Genomic DNA, 24,596 nt, shown 5'->3' with positions numbered 1-24,596 from the left:
TTTTTACTTTGTAATATAGTAAACATGTTAATTTCCTTAGATCACTGACATAATTTCAGTTGAAACGGATGTAACGGAAAGTTGTTGCTGTTTATATTTCTGAGGCTGATTGCAGTGGAGATCCCCAAAAGCCATTAATCAATTCGGAAAAAAACCAGTAATGTGGTGAAGGAATAGTGCCTATCGTTCCAGTGAGGAGAAGCACCGGAACGCTGTCCTGTCCCATTTCGTGCAGACGTACAAGCGACGGCTGCGGAGGGCGTCCGCTAGCTGCTGGGCAGCGGTATCTCGCAGAAGAAGGGGTACCTGAGGCGGCAGTCGACGTCGTTGTAGGTGCCGGCCACGTACAGCGTGACGCAGTCCTCGCCGGCGGGCCCCCCGTTGTTCGGCTCTCCCGGATACCAGTTGGCGAACGACAGCCATGTCAACAGCTTGCCTGTAACACAAGGGGACAGTCACTTCAGAATTGGTTTTCAAACGCAATTTTGAGGAAAAATAATTTCCTGGGGGAACTTATGAGGAAAGGGAAACCTTGAGGAAGTTTTGGTGCTGGGGAACCTGAGGAAGTCCTTCGTCTGCCTAATCTTACTACTGCTGCCATCCGTGCTATTTTCGTTCAGACAGCACGTACTTAGTTCCATAGATATTCACCAGATGTCACTCTCTATTGAGTGGAAACATTTGGCTTTTGTGCGAGACGTTAGACTCACCGTGCTGATATCTTTCTGCGACATCAAGTAAAAGTGCACATGACCAGCTTCGACCTTTCAGGATGTATATCGACATTCGTAGTCGTATCGAGTTCTGAGAGACGCCATATAAGATTTCGTCGTTATAGTTGAACCTCGAGTTCGATCTGTTTCATACTAAAACGTGTGTCCTATGTACTGGGTGATCAAAAATTGACTATAAATTTGAAACTGAATAAATCACGGAATAATGTACATAGAGAGGTACAAAGTGACACACATGCTTGGAATGACATGGGGTTTTATTAGAACCAAAAAAATACAAAAGTTCAAAAAATGTCAGACAGATGGCGCGTCGTCTGATCAGAATAGCAATAATTAGCATAACAAAGTAAGATAAAGCAAAGATGATGTTCTCTACATGAAATGCTCAAAATGTCCACCATCATTCCTCAACTTTAGCTGTAGTCGAGGAATAATGTTGTGAACAGCACTGTAAAGCATGTCCGGAGTTATGGTGAGGCATTGGCGTCGGATATAGTCTTTCAGCATCCCTAGAGATGGTCGATCACGGTACACTTGCGACTTCAGGTAATCCCAAAGCCAATAATCGCACGGACTGAGGTCTGGGGACCTGGGAGGCCAAGCATGACGAAAGTGGCGGCTGAGCACACGATCATCACCAAACGACGCGCGCAAGAGATCTTTCACGCGTCTAGCAATATCGGGTGGTTCTAATAAAACCCCATGTCATTCCAAGCATGTGTGTCAATTTTTACCTCTCTTTCTACATTATTCCGTGGTTTATTAAGTTTTCAAATTTATACTGACTTTTTGATCACCCGGTATGTACGCTGTTTCAAATATTAAAGATATCTCCGTCCTGTCAACTCTGATCCTCATCTCCCCCTCCTTTCCTCTGTCCTTTCCCCAGGCTCCCTCTCCCCCCCCTTTTCCATCCTGCTTTTTCCCCGCCTACCCTCTCACTGTCTCCCTTCTCACCCCCCCCCCCCACATCGACTCCTTTTCATTCCCCTCCTCTGCCTTTCCCCACTCCCTCTCGCGTCTGCCCAGCCCCCCCCCCTCTTATGAGTCCTCGTCCTCTGTCGGCTCCTTCCCCCCTCCCCCCACTTCGCTTTTCCTCTCCTTCCCCCATTTCTTTCCCATCATCTGTCCAGTTTCCCCCAGTTTGCCCTCAGCTGTGGTGTGTCATGTTTGTGCCAACTGTTTCGTGCAGTGTTCGAGTGAGTGTTCAGTGTTGTGCGTCTTTCCAAAGAATTGTAAACAGAAATCATGCTGTCGCTGGGTGTGATTTTTATATCTCTTGCGAACAGAAACCAGACTGTCTCCGTGTTTTTCAATTGTCTGTCTATTATTTTACCTGTCTGCTTCCTGTGTATTTTATTAGCATCACCGACCATTTGTGTTATATTTTAAGTTCCACAATTTTCCGTCATTTTACCATTTCAGTCACCGATTTTATCGCCTGCTTTTATTATTTATTATCTTCATTTTTTAAACAAATTCTGTAGGCTGAAGAGCGGCGTACTAAGCTGCTGCCAGCCCGCCCCCTTCGGGGGGAATCGAAACACAATGAAGGCAAAAAAAATATTAGGGATATCTCTAAAACGAGTCGGTTCTGGTATGTTTTGTTCTAAATAAATGTAATGATAGATTGATGACTAAGAGCCTTCAGGTGGTGTAAGTAAAATATACAGGCCCGCACTTTATGTGTTTATGGTAGCATAGTGGATGGAGCTGTCGAGTTGCGAATTGAAATATTATGTCGTGTTCTATTGTTAAATCAAAATAACAATGACAACAGCATGAAGAAAGAAAGTGTACTGGCCCTAGAGCATGTGTTTTTATTTTTCTGTTCAGATTATGTGTTTTTATTTACAAATTAAAAGATTTTTGTTTACGTAATATTTTATGTGTACGATTACTTTATGTCCCTCAACACACAATTCCACTTCTTCAAGTTGCGAACACTAACAGTGATACACTGATAATAGTTTAAAGGAATAGGTAGTTGTAAGGAAAAGTTGGTGAAATGTTATAATTTTGGGGACGTTTTTGTTTCGTATGGAGGAATTTCGAAACCTCAACCTGGAAACGCTGTAAGGGGAAGTGGGCGCGAATTCATGTTTCACAACACGTTTCTGAGAGTCGAGAGGTGGAGAAATTTGTAGTTCCGTCATACTTACAGGCGTACTTCGAGAACTTTGGAATCGTAAATAAACCATAACCACATTTAGATACATGATTGACAGGTGGCAACAGACTGAACATAATATGTGTATTGAAACTGTAAATAATACTGAAGTTAATGAAGAAGTTAACATGCTATGTTGCACACGGCCATAATCACAGACGTCAGCGCTTTAGATCAGACTTTTTGATAACTGCCTTGTATATTCTTGATATAAGATGCTTTCAATTTCCGTACATTTTCTGATGCCTTCCAACATTAATATACCGTATTACAAAAACTGTGCCAATGTCCTTGCCTCAGTGGCAAGAGCGGTCATCGAAATTAAGCGCTTTTGGGCTTGACTAACCGTCAGATGGTTGACCGTCCGCCTCTGCCGAACGCTGTTGGCAACTGGAATGAGCTCAGCCTTGTGAAGAGAGTTGAGGAGCTACATGATTGAGAAGCAGCGGTTCTGGTAAGGGTTGGGTTGGGTTGTTTGTGGGAAGAGACCAAACTGCGAGGTCATCGGTCTCCTCGGATCAGGGAAGCACGGGGAAGGAAGTCGGCCGTGCTCTTTCAGAGGAACCATCCCGGTATTAGCCTGGAGCGATTTAGGGAAATCACGGAAAACCTAAATCAGGATGGCCGGACGCGGGATTGAACCATCGTCATCCCGAATGCGAGTCCAGTGTGCTAACCACTGCGCCACCTCGCTCGGTCTGGTAAGGGAAACTGACGGCTGCCGGGATAATAGTTGTGCTGACCACATGACCCATCATAACCGCATCCAGTGACGCCTAATGGCCGAAGATGATACAGCGGTCGGTCGATATCGATGGGCCTTCCAAGGCCTGTTTGGACGGAATATTTCAAAAAATGTAATCCATAATTGATTTCACCTACTACTGCTTACATATTTTTCGACAGAGAATTCAGCAGCTGTCTTGACATGAAAAGTCGTTTATTTTTCTGTCTCCTTTGCCCATTATTTTACGGTATGACATACCTCTGCTATGTAGTTCCTATATAGACACAACAAGTTGCTTACACAACTACAAAATCATGAAAATGATCACTTTTGACCGAAAATAGTCATATCGTAGAAAAGGTTTCCTACTGAGATTTCAAAATAAACAATATAAAAAGTTCTAGTAACGGATTTACTTAAATGTAACACACCACGAGTATCGCATTTTAAAGTAATCAACGCAGCACTAGCATTACACTATGTACTTACTGATTTGTCCTGGCACAGCACGTCAGTCACTTCCTAACGGCTACAGTACACATAGGCACTGTATTGTTAGATCGATAGTGTTGGCAAGAGCTAGACTCGAATTCGGTCGATACAGAAGTATGAAGCCATCGTTCAGGACGTTGTGAACGCTTATAGGTTATTTTGCGTTTTGTATAGGAAGGGGTAACGTACGACAAAAGCGCAGTAGACATTTTCATCTTAGAACGAAAACGATACAACTCAGACCACGGCAGCTCTATTCCTTGTTGAAAGCACCATGTGGGCATCACAATCCTCTTCAAAGGGGTACCAACGACAATGTCGTTCCGCTCCTACTTCTACCACCACTGCAGTCACACGTTTTAGCGCCATACAGGCTTTCATTCAATGGTGGTAAAAATCACTTTGACAGCAAGCGTCGACCAGGAGGTTCAAATTCGTATATTAACGCTTACATCTTTTAGCCTGAATGGCATTTCCTTTTTTGTCGTTGAAAGTTCATTTCTTAATTTGTGCACCACTAAGCTTTTCACAGTTTCCGACCGATTTCTCATATACAAACAGCGTTGACCGGCGTTGCCTGGTGAAACATTGTTGTGATGCCTCGTGTAAGGAGGAGAAATGCGTACCATCACGTTTCCGACTTTGATAAAGGTCGGATTGTAGTCTATCGCGATTGCGGTTTATCGTATCGCGACATTGCTGCTCGCGTTGGTCAAGAGCCAATGACTGTTAGCGGAATATGGAATCGGTGGGTTCAGGAGGGTAATACGGAACGCTGTGCTGAATCCCAGCGGCCTCGTATCACCGTATCACTAGCAGTCGAGATGACAAGCATCTTATCCGCATGGCTGTAACGGATCGTGCAGCCACGTCTCGATCCCTGAGTCAACAGATGGGGACGTTTGCAAGACAACCATCTACACGAACAGTTCGACGACGTTTGCAGCAGCACGGACTATCAGCTCGGAGACCATGGGTACGGTTACCCTTGACACTGCATCACAGATAGGAGCGCCTGCGATGGTGTACTCAGCGACGAACCTGGGTGCACGAATGGTAAAACGTCATTTTTTCGGATGAATCCAGGTTCGGTTTACAGCATCATGATGGTCGCATCCGTGTTTGGCGACATCGCGGTGAACGCACATTGGAAGCGTGTATTCCTCATCGCCATACTGGCGTATCACCCGGTGTGGTGGTATGGGGTACCATTGGTTACACATCTCGGTCACCTCTTGTTCGCATTGACGGCACTTTGAACAGTGGACGTTACGTTTCAGATGTGGTTACGACCCGTGGCTCTACCCTTCATTCTGTCCTTGCTAAACCCTACATTTCAGCAGGATAATGCATGACCGCATGTTGCAGGTCCTGTACGGGCCTTTCTGGATACACAAAATGTTCGACTGCTGCCCTGGCCAGCACATTCTCCAGATCTCTCACCATTTGAAAACGTCTGATCAATGGTGGCCGAGCAACTGGCTCGTCACAATATACCAGTCACTACTCTTGATGAGCTGCGGTATCGTGTTGAAGCTGCATGGGCAGCTGTACCTGTACACGCCATCCAAGCTCTGTTTGACTCAATGCCCAGGCATATCAAGGTCTCTTACTACGACCAGGGGTGGTTGTTCTGGGTACTGATTTCTCTTTTTTTTTTTCTTTATTGTATTTCAATTCCCCATCGGGGCGGGCTGGCAGCAGCATAGGCGCTGCTCTTCAGCCGAAAGACATAGAACAAAACAATAGAAGACATTTAAAAACAGCAAAGGAGAGAATAAGGTGAACATAGATATAAAAAAGGGGAACATGATGAAAGACAATAGACAAAAAACGGGGTGACTGTAAAATGGAGATAAAAAAAAACTGTTTAAAAGTAGCACACACAAAAAGCCACACACTGCGACGGGTAAAAGAACACAAGGCACAGTATGACTGGAGCATAAAGGTAGCGACGGATGGCATAGCACATAACGTAACACTGACGGCAACCTCAAGGCAGGACACAATTAAAAGCACACCTCTTGACGCACACTAGAAACAGCACTAAACAACACTGATGTGGCACACTGATGAAGAGCAATACAGAGGATTTGCCAGGCGCTAGGAGATGAGGGAGACCTGAAGAAGGGAGGGAGGGGAAGAGATGGGGGAGGTGGGCGGGGGGCGCGCGGGAGAGGGCCAGGTAGGGAGGGATGTGGGAAGGAGAGAGGCAAGTATGGGGTGCAGGGTCTCAGGGGAGTGGGGAACGGAGTGATTTCGCAGGATCTATGCAATTTTAATGGCCAGTAGTGTACATTCCAGTATCGAGCACATAATCCTCAAATTGAATAATGTGCACGCGAATAATCGAGAACTTTTGTATCTGATTTCGGAGAGGATTGTATGTAAATGTAAGAAATGTCTGTAAATGTAACTTACAATCACTTCGATCCAAAAATGCCCTAAATATACAACTAGCAGACAGTAACGCTGTAAAGCTGCAAGTATGCCTCACCTGTTTCACTAATGAAGACACCTTCCTCTTCGATATCATTCAAGCCAACATACGATTCCGTGACGTCTTTGTTGATGTCGTAGTATTTTATCATCTCTTCCGCTTCTTCTTGTGTGTCCAGTACAGCCAGATGACCCCCATCGTCCAGACAGCGCTTCTTTGCTCCCTCATACGTGTCTGCAGCGATGTAATGCTTGTAGAAGCCCAGCTGCGGTACGTACCTGTGCAGAAAGATCAGTGGTATTATCCGATGTTCTTACCTACCTATACTGCAATGAACTGCGTTTCTTCCTCATCAGTACGGAAAATTGAATGAAGTTGACCGAAGGTAACATACAATGCATCCACTTGTATTCTACGAACGTTGACCTTGTCTTACTCTGCAGACTTGCATTCATCAAGAAATCGCCCTGCCTTTGAATTAAATTCTTAACCGGAACTAAGGCGACAAAATTCCGCAAATAATCGTCTACTCGGCCGTTAGACTACTTTTTGCTAAAAAAGCAAACGACCTTCAGCTGCTGCAATTGGTGGACTAAAGGCAGAAATTTAGAAAATGTAACTGAAAATGCGTTCGCTTCTGAGCATGCCATACTTCCTGCATTAAGAAATATTCGAAGCCCTTTGAACTAACAGCGGTACATATAATTTACAGAATAATAGGAATAAGGTTGTCTAAGGAAAGAAACAAAGTTTCCTGCTCCATTCACTCTATGTGCTCCTCTGGAGGAGAAATTGACACTGATCGTGCTCCTCTGGAGCAGAAATTGACACTGATCGTCATAGAAGGAGGTGCACGCAGGAGGACAAGATGGACACCGATCGTTGTTGGCACCCAAGTACATGTTGCACCAGTAGGGTTGACAAATTAAATTGACAAAATTGCCGAACATCGCCTGACGAAAAGATTTGCTGAGCTGAGGGCTGAGGGAGAACACAATAAAACAGTTACTACACAGTAGAAATTACGTTTGTTACAGCTTTTAACGAGTATTTTTACCTTCATTCTTGGTAAAACTCGTTGTCTACTGTGAACTTCAAATTACAACGAATCTATAATACTGCTTTTACCATATCGACATTCAATTTGTTTCTAGCGTCACACAATAAGTGATTAATGTGAATGGGGACTCTTCCATGTTGGCATTGCTGTGTGGAGCCGCCATTACCTTTCTGATATTTTTATTGTGTGAAGCGTTTCTTCCCCTTATAAATACGTTTTCCACGGAAACGAGTTTGTGGACGTAGAAGCCTGACTTTGTAATTGTTCCAAAGCTTTCATAGTTCACGCGTCTCTTCGTATAAACTTCTTTATCAAGTTCTTCTTCAATACCCACCACCTTTGTTGTTTGTACATAAGTTTAAGTTACAGACGCAAATAAACACTGCACACAATAGAATCAAAAAGCAACTTTTTCAGCTCTGTGTCACAACTGATTAACATGTGCGCGACGTAAACTGGCGCGCGCGGGTGGTGTCAGCCGTGTTCAAATACAGAAGGAGACGATTCTGACTTGCTTTTGCAAAATCAGTGAGTAAATTACTAAAATGAATAGAGCTCTAAAAATGCCGAACCAATCATATTTCGGTATACCGACAGCAGCGGAAAATGGTGGGCATGTAGAGGGTTAGGATATGTTACGCACGGGAAGGTTGGTCAGAGAATGAGTTACGTTGAACAAGTCAGTGGTAGAATTGTTTTCTTCAGAATGGAAGGCAAACCTACGCCCACAACTATAGCTCAGCTACATGCGCCGACGTCACAAGCAGAAAAAGGAAAAATCGATGAAGTATATAAGGGTACTGAACGGCTAATGTACTGCATGAAGGGAGATAATCTAATAATCGTAAGGATTTTGAACGCTGTGGCAGGGGGAGTGTGTGTGTGTGTGTGTGTGTGTGTGTGTGTGTGTGTGTGTGTAAAAAGAGTTACTGGGAAAAATGGTCTCGGTTTTAGGAATGAAAGAGGAGAAAGAGTTCTCCACTAAATTTTAGCCAGTAATAGCGAATACACTGTTCAGATATCAAAAGAGGAGAAGGTTTACTTGGAAACGGTAGGCGACACAAGAAGATTTCTAGTTGTATTACATACTGGTGGGACAGGTATTACCAAATTATATTGCGCACTGTAAGGCGTAGGTAGGAACAGATATGAAATCAGATCGCAATTTTGTGATGATCTAGAATAGACTGAAGTATAAGAGATTGTCTGGAAGAATCTGTGTGGGCAGAAGTGGAATACTGATATACTGAGGAATGATGAAGTGCGTTTGAAGTTCTCTGTAGATACTACTGTAATCAATTCTACAGCAAGATGCCCAATTTGATAGAATCGGACATTTCTCAAAAGGGCAATCACGGATGTCGTACGGACAAATACAGGAGCAAGGAAAGTAACTGTGAAGATACCTATTTTAACAGAAGAAATACTTCGGTTGATCGATGGGAGCTCCAGGAAAGGCAGGGGTATCCAAATATATGTGAATTAGGAATGAAATTAATTGAAACTGCAGTGAGTCTTAAGAGAAATGTTTTCAGGACAAGTAAGAAGAACCGGAAATAGAAATAGTAGTTGGAAAGACAGATTCAGATAGAGAAGAATTAATATTCTATGAAATTTAAAGCAAACATTTCAACAACAAAAGTTAAATATTGAGGATAGGTTGGCTAGGATGACATAGTACACTCAAGGCATATCTGTTAACACGACAGAAGGGGAAATGGGAGCTAAAATAAGTCAGAACGTACAGAAAACATTCCTTCGGAATTTTTAAAGTCATTACCGGAAGTGACAACCAAACGGCCATTCAAGTTCGTTTGTAGATTGTGACAGTGGAGATACACTACCAGGGTTTCAGGAAATTATCATTCATGTAATGATGAAGACAGTAATGGCAGATGAATGGGTAACATATTATGAAATGGCCGTAACAGCTCATACGTCAAAGACGCTGACAAGAAAAGAAAGAAAATTGAGGCTGTGTTAGATGAGGATCAGATGGTTTTAGAAAGGTAAGGCCACAAAAGAGGTAGTTCTGCAGTTGATCTAGACAATGTAAGTAAGACCTTAGGAAAATCAGAAAACTTTTACAGGTTTTGTTGTCCTAGAAAATGTAGTCGACAATGTAATATGGTGCAAAAGGTTCTCAATTCTTACGAAAGTAAATAACAGGTAACAATAAGAACGGAAGGGCAAGAACGATGTGATCAGATCAAAAAGAATTCAACAACAGGAGTTCTTCGCCCTCCTATTTAATCTACACAGCGAAAAAGAAATGAAGCAAAAAACGAAAAGGTTCAAGAATGGCATTACAGTTTAAGGTGGAAGGATGTCAGTGATAAGATTCGCTGATGACATTGTTATCCTCAGCGAAACTGAACTAAATTACAGTGCTTATGTACTGTGGGTAAACCGAATAAAGACGAAAGTAATGAGGAGCAGTGGAAACAAGTTTATCGACAACTTAACATCAAAACTGGCAATTAAGGAGTAGCTGAGTGAAGGAATTCTGCTACCTTAGAAGAAATGTAACACTGCAGAAGAAGCAAGGAGGACATAAAAAGGATACTAGCAAAGCTAGCCAAAGGTATTCAAAGGTAGTCCACCAAATACGGTCTTAATTTGAGGTGAAATCTCTGAGAACAGGAGTTTGGACCACAGTAGTGAATCATGGATTATGGGAAATCCTGAAAAGAAGAGAACGAAGGCGTTAGAGATGCGGTGCTATAGATGGATGTTGAGAACGAGATCGAGTGATAAGGAATGACGAATTTCTCCGCAGAGCCGGCGAGGAATAATTAGATGGGGAGCACTCACAAGAATGTGGGGCAGTATAACAGGACACTGCGGAATTAATTGGATATTGTTAGTGGTAGCTGAAGAGGGTAGAAACAATAGGGGAAAACAGACATTTGAGGATATCCGACGTTAGCTGCAAGTGCTACTCTGAGAAGAATAGGTTGGCGTAGTAGATGAAGTCGAGACGGGTCGCCTCAAATCAGTCCTAAGATTGTTCACCCACTGTTGGTTTTATTTATTTATTTATTTAACCTGGTCAGATTAGGGCCATCAGGCCCTCTCTTACATCAGACCAGTGTTTCACACATGCAGCATTTTACACATCAGAGTTACATCATGACCATAGTTTAAATAAGAAAATTTGATTACTCTAGTCACAATATGAATAAAGAGTAATGACTAAGACCTAATAAGTACTGGCAGTATTTTTACAATAGGTGCTATACATACAAATTATGATAAAAGCAATAATAGTAACAGTAAAAAAAATAAAATAATAATGATAAACATGAGAAAAATTGGCAATAGAACGAAGATTTGTGCAGATGTACATTAATATCTTGGTGTGTAAAGTAGGTGTTTACTACTAAAGCGAGTTTTGGGGAAGGGAGATTTAAGGAGGGGGAAAGAGGGAAGTAATGAGGTGAACTGCATTCATGTACAGAGGAAGGCATTACTGTTGCTTAAGTAGATACGTCATTAACTGTTTTTTGAAGCCGGACATGTTTTTAAGTTTTCTAACGTAACGAGGGAGGCTATTCCAGAGTCGGGTTCCCGCTACTGTAAAGGACTTGGAGAAGGTGACTGAGCGATGCAGTGGAACAGAGAGGATTTTATTATGATGGGAACGTGTGTTTCTGTCATGTTGTTCCGACATAAGCGTTAAGGACGGGGAGAGATATGAGGGACAGTGTACATTTACAACGCAGTAAATGAGACAGAGTGTATGGAAATCTCTGCGTTTGTCTGCACGCAGCCAGGACAATTTTGCATATGCTGGTGGAATGTGATCAAAAAGTCGAACGTCACAGATATATCGGACGCAGGCATTCATGACCAGTTCCAGACGTCGCGAGTTTTCCTGAGAGAGGCCTTGTAGGATAATATCGCTGTAGTCAATGATTGGGATTATAAGCGTTTGTACTAAGTTCTTTTTCAGATCGAAAGGGAAGAGTTTTTTATATTTTTGTAGGACATGAAGGGATGCTGATGCTTCTTTGCACACAGCAGTTACGTGCTCTGTCCAATTTAGATTTTCATCTATTATTACTCCCAAACTCTTTACTGAGGGAGAGAAGTTAATATTTGTTCCATTTAGGATAAGAGATGGTACGGATTCACGATGTTTTGGGCTAATGAGCTTAGAGTGACCAACTAGTACCGCTTGGGTTTTAGATGGGTTTAGTTTTAGTCCTATGTCCTGTGCCCATTTTGATAGTGCATCGAGATCAGTATTGAAATTTTCAATAGCTTTCTTCAGATTTCTTGGTTTCGCACTTAGATACAACTGAAGGTCATCAGCATACATATGATATTTGCAATAAGTCAAAACCGATGACACATCATTGACATATAGAGAGAAGAGTATGGGACCTAGTACTGAGCCTCGGGGAACGCCTGACACTACCTGCCGCCATTGTGATTTTATATTCCCGGAGAGGACGCGTTGCTGACGAGACGTCATGTATGAGCGAAACCATTGCACTGCACTTGGTGAGAAATTTAGACCGCTAAGTTTGGCTAGTAAGATGTCGAAGTCGACAGTATCAAATGCTTTGCTGGAATCTAAGAAGCAAATGGTAGTCGCTTCTTGTCTGTCCATGGCAAGTTTCAGGTCATCTGTCGCTTTTATCAGTGCGGATGTTGTGCTTCGATGTTTACGGAAACCTGATTGGTATTCGTCTAGTAGGTTGTTAGTAGTTACAAAGTTGGTGAGCTGGTCATGGACTATATATTCTAAGGCTTTTGATAGTGCAGGAAGAAGGCAGATGGGGCGGTAGTCAGAGGGTTGTGGCGATGTCCTTTTTAGGCAGAGGCTTAATTTGTCCCAGTTTCCAGGCCTCAGGGAAAACACTTGTGATTAATGAATCGTTGAAAATGTCTGTTATAGATGGCAGTAGTTGATCAATAATAAGTTTTACCATCTGGATAGTGATGCCATCATGTCCAGTAGATGCTGATCTAATCCGCATTATGGCTTTCTGCAAGTGACGTGCCGTAGATAGAATTTTTCTTTGCTACAGTCGTTCATCCCCATGAAGTAATCAATGACTTTTTTTTTTTTTTTTTTTTTTTTTTTTTTTTTCGGTTCAATTGTGGTTGCGGGTAATGTGAAGAATCGGTTTAGTTCTTCAGCTGGGACCATGGGATTATCTGCAACTTTTATTTTGCCTAAACCGAGACTACGCAGATTTTTCCACAGAATAGCTGGTGTACATCTATTGTCAGCTAATGTACGGGCATGCCTGAGCTTAGCGTTTCTCACCGCTTGACTGTTTCGCTTCTGCTTGTATACAGTGTGATTTTCAGGTGTAGGGTGTATCTTGTATGCTCGATGTGCAGCGTCTCTGAGATTCATGACCTGTTTTAGTTCATCAGTCAGCCAAGGTGCAGGTTTCCTTTTTTACTTTTCTGGTCCTTATTGGAGCGTATTTGCCATAAACTTGGGTAATTTTGATAGTGAAATCTTGGAGTTTGTCGTTTATGTCCATGAAGGGAGTAGAGGTCATCACCCAAACTATTTCTTGTGCCTCAGTTTCGAGTTCAGGCAAATTTATGCGTTTGAAGTCTCGGTATGTAGAAAGTTTTTGTTTCTTTCTAGGACATTCTAGCGAATACGTCATGAAAATGATATCATGGGCAGACATGCCAGGCGCAGATATTTGAGAGGTGCGGATTATTCTGTTTGGAGATTTCGTTGCGAATATATCTATGAAAGTGTGACTGGAAGTCGTGTGATGAGTAGGTGCCAGCTGAAGTAGCGTCATATTATAGGAAGAGAGCATCCTCTTAAATTTCCCAGTGGAAGGACTATTGCGCAGAAAATTAATGTTAGTGTCACCTGCTATAATTACGTGTTCATATGACGATTCGGGACTAGAAAGGTTTTAACAATAGCCCACGTGAGCTGACAAGTGGAAGACATTTTGTGATTTTATAAGCATAAAATTAATGATTAGTATTAATATTCTGAATGAAAAGGCAGGGGGCCAAGTTTTGAAAGTATTAACAGATGAATTGTCATGATATTTTAGCAAGGCTCACTAACACCCATTCACATATATCACCCACGCAATCGTATAATAACGCTCATTTTTTGCAGAGGTTTTTGGTGCAGAACGAAATTTGTTTTAGGACAATATCTAGAGGAGACCAATGACCAACATAGGTATAGAGAGGTGCTCAGCGATCACTTCTGATATATAAACGAGAATAAACGACGAAGACCTAACCTATTAGTACAGTTGTGTATTCCACTGTAGAGTGATGCCTGACTTTGTACTTACCATTCAGCCGCTGCTACCACCACGAATATGAAATCTGAATATCGCAAGGCCTGCGTCATATTCACATCCACACCTAGTTCTTTTCATATTTTCCCACCGTTGTTATGTGAAGATATTTTGCCTTTGGCGAAAAAATAAATCGTTTTCTCGCAAGGCGTTGAGGTATTTAGCACCTGTGCTGCTACATGATGAAACGAGTGTAATTAAAAAGGTTTAAAGTTTCAAAATTAAACTGATATAAAAATAAAATACGTTCTTCATCGGTATTTCGTGCAGATTTAACACACACACACACACACACACACACACACACACACACACACACACACACACACACACACACACAGTTGTAGCTGATGAGTGTGGTGGGACTGCTACGGTCGCAGGTTCGAATCCTGCCTCGGGCATGGATGTGTGTGATGTCCTTAGGTTAGTTAGGTTTAAGTAGTTCTAAGTTCTAGGGGACTGATAACCATAGATGTTAAGTCCCATAGTGCTCAGAGCCATTTGAACCATTTTTTGGTGAGTGTGGCTGGCTGATTACTACACAATGTACGAGGCGCTTTCAATAAGTAATGAACACATCTCTTTCTCAGCCGAACTGGGTTGAAAAAGTGCGGAATTTTGTTGTGGGACATCACCTATTATAGTTTCGTGAAGTTCCGATAGGTAGCGGTGCTATACGTATCCTTCAAAATGGCGTCTCTTGCGCTGATGCGTCCCAAGCAGAGAGTTGTAATTGACTTTCTTTTGGCGGAAAACCGAGCGTCGCAGATATTCGTAGCCTCTTGCAGAATATTCTCGGAGATCTGACAGTGAACAAAACCACTGTGAGTCGCTAGGCGGGGCGTCTGTAATCATCTCAACAGGTTCGCCCAAACCTGTGCGATCCCACGCGTGCCGGCCTGCCGCACACCTGAGACTCTTGCAATGTTGGAACGAGCGACACTTCCATTCGAGGGGGTCGACGGATCACAATCAAACACCTGGCAGCACAACTGGGCGTCTCTGTTGGTAGTGCAGACACAATCGTTCACGAGTTGGGGTACTCAAAGGTGTCTCCCCCTGGGTTCCTCGTCCACCGCACAGCCCTGATCTCGTACCATCCATCTGGTTGGCCCAATTAAGGATGCACTCTGCAGTAAGCAGTACGTGGATGGTGGAGAGGTTATTGATGCAGCAAGACCAGTAGTAAGATGGTGTAAGGCCGTCGTATTGAACGGAGGTTACGTTGAAACATGGGGTTTTGTAGCCAAAAGAATATAATATGATCTATTGGAACAAAACCAATCTACTTTCGGAATAACATGTGTCGCATTACTTACTGAATGACCCCCGTATGAGCCACACACTACAGGACACAGTAAAACTTCTAGCATAAGGCCTGATCGACAGGAATATGTGCATAACGCATTAGGAGGACCGAGCTGACTAATATCTACTGCGATTGGACAAAAATATACAAACGCCGCGAGCGGTATATGCTCGAATGTAATGCTGCGGCTAGCCAATCCAGGAGGTTGCACTGCTACATTTGGCCACGAATGTGGCCTATGCAATGTAGTCAATACGTTGCAAGTATCATTCATGCTCTGAACAGTGTTCTGTGTAACTTTGAGTGCGTTATGGCGGAGATAAGTGAATTCCGACATGGGGAACTTGTTGGTGCTCGTACAATAGATGCTTCCATAACCGAGATAGAGGAAGCACCGTATCGAAGAGTGATACTGCATATAGAGAAAGCGGTGAAACATTAACCGGCAAGTCACAACGCGGGCGAAAATGTGTGTTGAGTGATCGTGACCGTCGGTCGTTGAAGAGGACTGTGAAGAATAAATAGGACGATAACTACAAAAATCGCTGCAGAACTGAATTTTGCAATTCGTGAATCCTGTCAACAACAAAGCAACTCGAAGGGACACCCACAAGCTGAGAATTATAGAGCGAACTGGAATTCCAAAACAAAGCATTGCTGATGCAAATGCCAGTAGCAGGAGAACGTGGTGCCGAAGCCATCAGACGAGGATTATCGAACAGTGGAAGAAAATCATTTAGTTGAACGAATCTCGTTTCACGCTATTTCTGATTTCTGGTCCGGGTCAGGTCCCAAAAGTGAAACATGGCGGGGGTCCGATGATGATTTTGACAGCCATATCGAAATATTCCATGGGCCCCATGACCACTCTTCAAGGTAGCATTACTGTCGAGGATTTTGTGAGCATTGTGATTTGATCAGGTCCATCCCGAGGTGCAATGTTTGTTCCCCAGTGTTTCATGACGATATGGCCCCTGTTCACAAAGCTCGCATCGTGGTGGACTGGTTTTGTGAACACAAAGATGCAATGTCGCATCTCCCACGGCCAACAGAGTCAGATTTTGTTGTGTACTTTGGATAGAAGCGTGTGTGATCGCCATCCATCTCCATCATCGTTAGCTGGACGTGCAACTGTTTCGCAGGAAGTGTGCTGTAACATTTCTTTGACAATCTTACAGTTCCTGTATTTATCCAAGCTGACACCACTGGAAGTTGTTTGAAGGCCAAATGATTTCCTACACCGTACTGCTCTTGGTAATATGATTTGTTTTTGGTGTTTCCACATCCACCCACTGTACATTATCTCTGTAGGTAGCAAATGATGGGATGAAACGTAATTAAGATGATTTTTACAATGTTTCTTGTAGCGAAACGTGGCACAATACAGGGTACGTGACGAGATGCAGATGAGCTACCTACTTGTACCCAGCAGGCAGCACAAAAGGGAGCGACCTCTGGCAAACGAAGGCGAACACCCAGTCACAGCGGTTGTCGTTGTAGAGGCCCTCGGCGTTGATGGTGACACACTGCTCGCCGAAGGGTCCTTTGTTGTCTGGCTGGCCGGGAGACCACTGGTGGTAGCCCAGCGAGTTTATAGGAGTTCCTGCAGTTTTACAACAAGTGCACGGGAGTCAGCGTTACTGTACAGGCTATTCAAATGGTTCTAATGGTTCTGAGCACTATGGGACTTAACTTCTGACGTCATCAGTCCCCTAGAACTTAGAACTGCTTAAACGTAACTAACCTAAGGACATCCCACACACCCATACCCAAGGCAGGATTCGAACCTGCCACCGTAGCAGTCTCGCGTTTCCAGACTATAGCGCCTAGAACCGCTCGGTCACCCCGGGCGGCTGTACAGGCTATTATTGCATTATCTGACTGCAATAGGAAAATTTTTGTTATGAGTCCTTCTTATTGCCATTTTAGATCATCTGTACAAAATCATAATTCGAAATGAATATAAGTACCAGTAGGTTCAGATATATTGGGTGCAATGCTGACCTCCTTGACGGTACCAGCCGACAGAATTTCAGCACACGGTGTCCAATTTGTTAGCGATCTTCAGTTAAAATAGTTAGAGAATAATTATTCTTCCTTCACGTATATAAGTTATCCCAGTTCCAATTTCATTTTAAAGAATCACTACCTTAACGATAAAACAATTCGATTTATTTTCACGACCACCTTTTAATTCTGTAACTATAATTTACTCATGGCTCAACATATTCACGGAAGAGACACATGCAACTACAGTCATATTTAACTTAAGTCTTCCTGTTGTTGAGTTTCGGGGCTTGTTTGTGCACGTGTCTGTTCACTTTTATGTATACCGAACCTTAACAGCTGACTGGCAATCATCACAGCTAAGATTCCGTAAGCGCAGAACGTGTGAAACTTGGATTGCTCCGGTATCTCCCGAGATGCAGACGGCTGTAGACAGAGCCAGGTTTCCATTGATTTTCTTGACTTCCGGAAATGCAATATATCCACGTCACTTATTAAACGAACTTCCTAGAAATGACAATGCAGTACATCTTTCTTATTGGGAACGCGCCGCTAGAAGAGAACCTGCACCTGGAGTACCGTTGGGGAGTGCAACAGGCGGTCTCAAAAAAGATTCTGCAGCTTGTGCTTATCTGCGTACGAAAGTGGGCATAAATTAATGAGGAGCAGGGAATGAGAAGCTTGTGGATCAAAAACAGAGCTTTACTGTAAAATTAAAACACAACAATAATCAATGTTGGCTACTCGAAAGTGTACGTCTTTGGCACATCTATGATATCAAAATCTCCTACTGCGTAACGTTCAGTACCGTGTTCTTCATTCCATGATTTTTAAAGTTCTTTAATCTTCCCGTCTACTGTTACCCAAGATAGTAGAGCGTTGACACTCCTGCGTGTGACAATCATCCATAGTGTCACTGCTGGTGGAATGCATTGTATGAAAAAGGAGGGGTGCCGGGGAAATGAAGGGTGGGCGGTACGGAGGGTAGGAGGGGGCGTGTCTTACGCCGAGTCACATGCACACACGCAAAGATTTAGCGAGATCAAGAACTTACTGAGAAAGAGTGAAAACGTTGTCATTGTGAAACCTGTTTTGGTCGAAGACTAAAATTATCTACTTTTCCACAAGTCAAAGACATATATATTGTCCATTTATACGTGCCATTTATAAGCTGTCACTGGGATAAGCTGCTGCCCTGAAATATCTATAACGTTGAATTTAGAAGACTGCCTACGTAAATAAAGCCTTAGAGAAGAGAGATGCCAGACAGGCATTGAAAGATTCCTACTACGTAACTCGCTTACGAAGAAGATAGCTTACAAGGCTCCTGTCCAGCAGTTTCATGTGTGTTGTTTGTCGGTTTGTGACCAATAGCAAGTCGATTTAATGATTAAAAGTAGAGTTACGCGCTTCGTCAAGGGTTTATTTAGTCACTGCGAGAGCTTCTCTAAGCTCAACGAACTGCAAAGCCGTCGCCCTACAACGAAAAGAGCTTTGTGCAGCATAGTGGGCTTAGTCTCAGATTCCAAGAGCCAGCTTCTAATAGGAGCCGAGAAACGTTTTGCGTCCTGCAAATTACATCCTGAGTAATGGCCACGAAAGTATCACTAAAGAAATTCCAACACATACAGCGTCGTACAGTCAGTATGCATCATTTAAGAGTGAAATGGAAAGGCGGAATATAATTTCGTACATGCCATACTGTAGAGGCTGTCTAGTAACGGAGTTATCCACTTGCGGCGGAAATATCAGTATCAACTTTGAAAGAGGGTTGTTATTTAACCCACGACATTTGCCTGCAGTTCGGTAGGCAGAAAGTTTTCGCTACCAACTCTCCACCACTTGTTGGTCATGAAACTTCTGATAAAACTTTCTTCCAACATCTGTGTCGAGCGCTATCCGACCAGCGTGTTAGCCACTTCGCTTACCTATGCAGATGACATGATCACACAACTCAATAACGAATACAGTTAGGAATACAAAATCTTTAGGCAGTGAGCAGCGACGTGCAATAGAAAAGCGGATCATTTTACCACTATTCCCCCGCAGCGTCGTAGTGACACCAGGACCTGAGAAAGATGGCACTTTTGCGATACAGGACACAATCCGTCTGAGAAAGACAGACCACCTACATTAGCCAGAACTGTCACACTGACTACAACGCTCATTTCCTGAACACGGTACTGACTGGCTCGGTATAGGTTTCAAACACCTCACCATTTACTCATAGTGTTGAAGTATGTTACGTTCGTTGAATTAATTTGACTAAATTTGCGTAGAGGTTTCAGATGTTTGATATGTGTTATATTTCTCTAATGGCTCCGATATTTGTTTTCTCCAGACTGTACACACAAATGCGCTTTAGAAGTAACCTCTGTTTATGAGAAACATTTATGACTGCCTTCTCACTGACGAATATAAGGGAAAAGAAGGCAACTCAAACCTAAGTTTTAGCAGCACACCGGTGTTTTTAAGCCTACTGCGAATGTACGGGGGCTGTTTGGAAAGTAAGTGCGATCGGTCGCGAGATAAAAACCGCAGTGAAAATAAAAAAAATTTTCGCAGTAGCTTGCCACGCCTTCCAGATACCTCTCTAAATAGTCACCGCTCCGACTTAGGCGTTTGTCATGGCGTTGTACAAACTTTCCAGTACCATTTTTACAGAAAGCAGCTCCATGTGCTTTTCGCCAATTCTCTATGCTGATCTGCCTTTCGTTGTTAGTGCCAAAATGTTGTCTTAGTAGCCAGCAGTTGATATGAGCAGATAGGAACAACAGAGGGAGCCAATTAAGGGCTGTAGTGTGAGTGATGAAACACTTCCCATCGAAAACGCTGCACGAGCTTCTCCATTGCCCTTGCAGAATGCGGCTGAAAACTGTCCCGAAGAAAGACGCATGTCAATCATGTTACATGGGCTGCATAGCTTCGGGCGAAATCTCTCACAAGATCCACATACTTGGCGGGAAACACTTGTTTTCGGCATTTCTACGCAATTACATTGCGCTCTGAACTGGAAAAAGCGACGTGAAGCGATCGATAGGCACACTAAAGACACTTCCCAACACATCTGTGTAAAGTTCTGTTGGATTTTCACAGTGGTTTCCAAAAAATGGTTCAAATGGCTCTGAGCACTACGGGACATAGCTTCTGAGGTCATCAGTCCCCTAGAACTTAGAACTACTTAAACCTAACTAACCTAAGGACATCACACACATCCATGCCAGAGGCAGGATACGAACCGGCGGCCGTAGGGGTCTCGCGGTTCCACACTGTAGCGCCTAGAACCGCTCAGCCACTGTGGCCGGCAGTGGTTTCCATTTCTCACCTAATCGGACCTTGTTTTCCGAATACGCCTCGTATATGACGCAGAGAAAATGTCTGATGATTGACATTCTGTTTTTTACTCAGGAATGTTATTATCAGCTACTGTTGAGGTGACTAGTATCTGTAATATATGGTACTTTAAGGAATGCACTTACTTGAATCCTTGAATAGTTTTTAAATACTTCAGAAAGGAAGTAAAATACAGATGTGATTTATACTGGTAGTTTCAGAGGGTAACCAATCACTTTACACCTACAGACGAATGTTACGACGTCCAATATGTGTCTCTCGTTGAGAGAGACAGTTGGGTCACCCAACAGATCATGGTCAACGGAAATTTAAATAACCATATAATGTAGTGGCGAGCGGCTTTTTTTATGTACTCTCATGTGTTATAACCTCATATATACTACAGAAGCTACGCCTCGCATGAGTTTGTACCACTGGTTGAAGAGACCGCAACAACAACTTCCACAAATTCATCAATGTCTGCAAGGCTTAGTGACCAACAATAATGACCGATTATAAGAAACACCGCTCCATGAATAGTCCCCTGAGAACAGAGTTGTAACTAACAAGAAGATCACGCGGCAATTTTCTTTGCAATTTCGTGTAGTTATGGTACGTGGAATTCAGAATCCAAATATACCCCTAGAAAGCAGTTCGATGCAATTCCCAAAATTTATCCATAAAATCGTGTTTGAAACTTTCCAACGTTTTTAATATGCTAAAATAAGACACAAAGTTTTCGAAGAGCAGTGTAGCTGTTTGGCAGAGTGCTGTCTCGCTTTGTGGGGGACCTGAGTTCGATTGAAGGTGTAATGAAATTTTTAAAGAAACGTGCATGTTCTACGAGCATTTCCGTGAAGCAAAGAATATGTAAATCGCACGAGACTAGTAATCATTAGAACCAGTTTCGTTTCGGTCATCATTTTCTTCGTTCTTTTTCGTTCAGTTAGAATACCTGCATCGAAATACTTGGGAGAGATACGTTTCAGTTCTGAAGTTCACATCCCATAAATACAAAAATTACAAAAATCCTACTCAGCCTGAGACGGCAATAAAATTGCCCCTACTTTTAACATTAGTTTAACGTGTGGAGTGCGGTATGGGGTGCTAGTGAACGTTTTAGCTAAATGACACTGAAATGACTAACAGCAGCATATACTACGCTCATTCTGCCGAGGTGAAAGTCATACGCCAAACTGTGAATGTTCCTTAAGTGGAATCCTGAAATGGGGTAAATATGCGTAGAAACCAGCAGTGCGGTTGTGGTCTTCTCCTAAGTATTTTCGGTTATATGCTCGATACAAGCTTCGTAATGAGAGAAGTGTTAATTAGTTTTGATAAGTTACACACAACATAGCTCTCGTATGATTTTTATTGCGCCTTTCATCAAAATCAATAGGAATCTACAACACTCGTCATCCGCTTTGACCAGTAACTTGAGGGTAACGGCTGATGTGATGTTTCTTTCTGCATATTTTGAATTTATAGCGTTATTATTTGTCATATTTCCGTTGGTTTCGAGAAAAAATGTTTTTATAATCTCTGTTGTGCATGACACACATAATATTCTCTTCTATTTTAGCGGGAATTCTAATGAGTCATCTATTTATCGGCCTTCCTCTACGATACACATTTTCAGTTTTTGAATTCTTATTGTCTATCTTGGTCTGTACTACAGCTATAGAAACATTTTTATTGCAAAACTTTATTCATCCATTTCCCGTAAAAGATTATCTTGCTAATTACTGATAGAGCATATTACATGAAACTCAGAAATATCTGTCTTCCAGATGCAGTAATCAAAACTGACTCATTTAAGTCTTAAAAGATTGCCAAGTATACGACGAAGCCAAGATGGTTTTTTTTTTTTTTTTTGCTTGCCTATGACATGTTCACTGTGTCACAGATCAGAGCGTACGACTAGTATCGCCATTAACATTTTATGCGACAATTTTCTCCCTCGTATACTTTGGGGGACCTATTATAATGAAATTTCAACAAGTGATGCAACAGATGGCTATTGAGCTGTTTGTTTAGAGATGTTCTTATCTTGTCTGTTAGCACAGGAGTTTAATTGAAAATTGTGGGATTACATCATGTGTTTATACCAGAGTATACTACCTACGTAACGTAACGTGTCAGTATTTGGATGAGAAGATTGATAGCTGAGAATAGGAGGGGCAATGAACTCGTCACTGTCCGTGTGCGTGGTATGACCGATCTACCAGAGGCTGTGACGTTCCTTGTTGCATGCTTTCACCTGTCCCTTATTTAAAGGGGTTTTCGGTCTCGACGTTTCAAAAAATAGTTTTCTTTTCGAGTTTTTGACTTCTTTTAGTCTTAAGAAGGTAAAATTCATAAGATTGTCGGGGAATTATTTGTACCTGAAAATCGCGTTTCAATGGGAGTGCGCATATGCCGATACCTGAAAATCATGTTTCAATGGCAGCGCGCATACCCCCACCTAAGCCGCTCTAGGCGACTGAGTCTATCGACATTTCTTTGTCTGTAAAGCTCTTTCTAACGTTTTACGTCGAAGGAAATATCTATATAGGTGTTTTACGTGCCCACCAGAAGTATCAAGTCTATACTTTCGAGAAAAAACTGATTAAAAAAGCGATTATGGCAACACTACGTCACGTCACGGCGAATGATAATTCGCAATACGATTACTTTTCTGAAAGTTGGTGCAAACAAAAACAAGTTAAGATTAACGGGACACTGAATACTTCTGATCATATGAAATAATGGAGCAATGAGTTCATTAATTGGGACTTACGCTCCGAAACACGTTTTCGAGTGTAAAAGTCATCCAAATTGCTGACAATCGGGCGAGCGTAATTTTTAACAACAGATGAAAGGATGTCCTGTGTTTTAAGAGAAAATCGTTCTGATACGTCTAACAGTGGAATAAACGCACCGGTACTGTTTTTGCAAAGATTGTGGGGTAGATAACTCTTAGAGTTTCTAATATGGACCAAAACAAGGAAAAAAATCTAATAAACATGGGCTCTAAAATACATGCCTTAACAGCTGTGAACACTTATTCATCTTTGATACTGCGAACCTCATGTCTTGTATGGCAAGTTAATTGGTTTCCATATTTTTGGAAGAAATAGTAAGGACTAAAACAAGCACAACATGTATAGTAAATAGACGCTATAAAAGGCAAGCTTTAAGAGCTATTGGGACTTGCTCTGTAGCAGAGATGCGTTCCATAGGGTTTGCTTAAACTTTTGAGTTCTTAATTTAAATACCGCCATCCACAATCTTTACTGCTATATAAGGAAACTCATATTTCACTGTCGTAGAAAAAAAATGCAGATGAATCTCTAGCTTTTGCTTGGTAACATTTTGCTGGAGCAAAGTAACCGTATGGTGGTGACGCCGATTCAAGGTAAAAGTAAGTTCTTGTGTAGAATAATGCTTGATGCTTGTAGGGACGCGGAGCGACAGTTCCAAACGGGACGCTGGTCTCTTGCGCCATGAGACGTCAGTGGGTCCCGTGGCGGGACAGAGCAGCTAGCAGCCGCCCAACTAGCCTTTCGCGCATGCGCCACTCCGGCCCTCTTTGCAAGATTCCAGATTCCTGATGCTGTCATTATATCTACATGATGTTCTAGCAAGAGCGTGCAAAAATTCAACAGGACTTACAGGATGCTTAACTGAACAATTTTAGATAGGGAACGTGGTGTCGGAGAAGCCAGGTTAAGGAGATAATAGGAATAAGATAACATTACCGTCTACTTTTTTATTTCTTATTTACAGTTAATTGCAAGACGCGTGACTGTCAAAATGCAAGTACCATTTGTACTATGTCTTACAAAATGTGCTGAAACTGACGCCAGTCAACCTCAGCGCAAGCATGACATCGGCGAATAAGATGGTGACATACCCTGACAAATATCCCTGGTGTGTTTCGAATCACATTACAGGCAGCTACAATTCTGGCAAATCCATCTCCAATCGTGTCTCATACACTTGACTGTAGTTATCCCCTAAGGAAATAATCAAGG

General features: G+C 42.5%; 1 protein-coding gene across 1 annotated transcript in view; it reads right to left on the bottom strand.

Moving 5' to 3' along the window:
* Positions 1 to 24,596, bottom strand: part of LOC126234431 (collectin-10-like) — a 56,156-nt gene continuing 31,560 nt past the window's right edge. Inside the window, exons 5-7 of the mRNA XM_049943126.1 lie at positions 16,660 to 16,843; positions 6,621 to 6,841; positions 1 to 436 (exon numbers count right to left, since the gene is read on the bottom strand). Of these exons, the coding sequence (XP_049799083.1) occupies positions 267 to 436; positions 6,621 to 6,841; positions 16,660 to 16,843 (575 nt within the window). The 3' untranslated portion in view covers positions 1 to 266. The remainder of the gene's footprint in view (positions 437 to 6,620; positions 6,842 to 16,659; positions 16,844 to 24,596) is intronic.

This window comes from Schistocerca nitens, chromosome 2 (assembly GCF_023898315.1).
Source record: "Schistocerca nitens isolate TAMUIC-IGC-003100 chromosome 2, iqSchNite1.1, whole genome shotgun sequence".
In the NCBI taxonomy this organism is placed as follows: Eukaryota; Metazoa; Arthropoda; class Insecta; order Orthoptera; family Acrididae; genus Schistocerca; species Schistocerca nitens.
The sequence above is the reverse complement of the archived record's forward strand: the minus strand, read 5'-3'. Positions and strand labels throughout refer to the sequence as shown.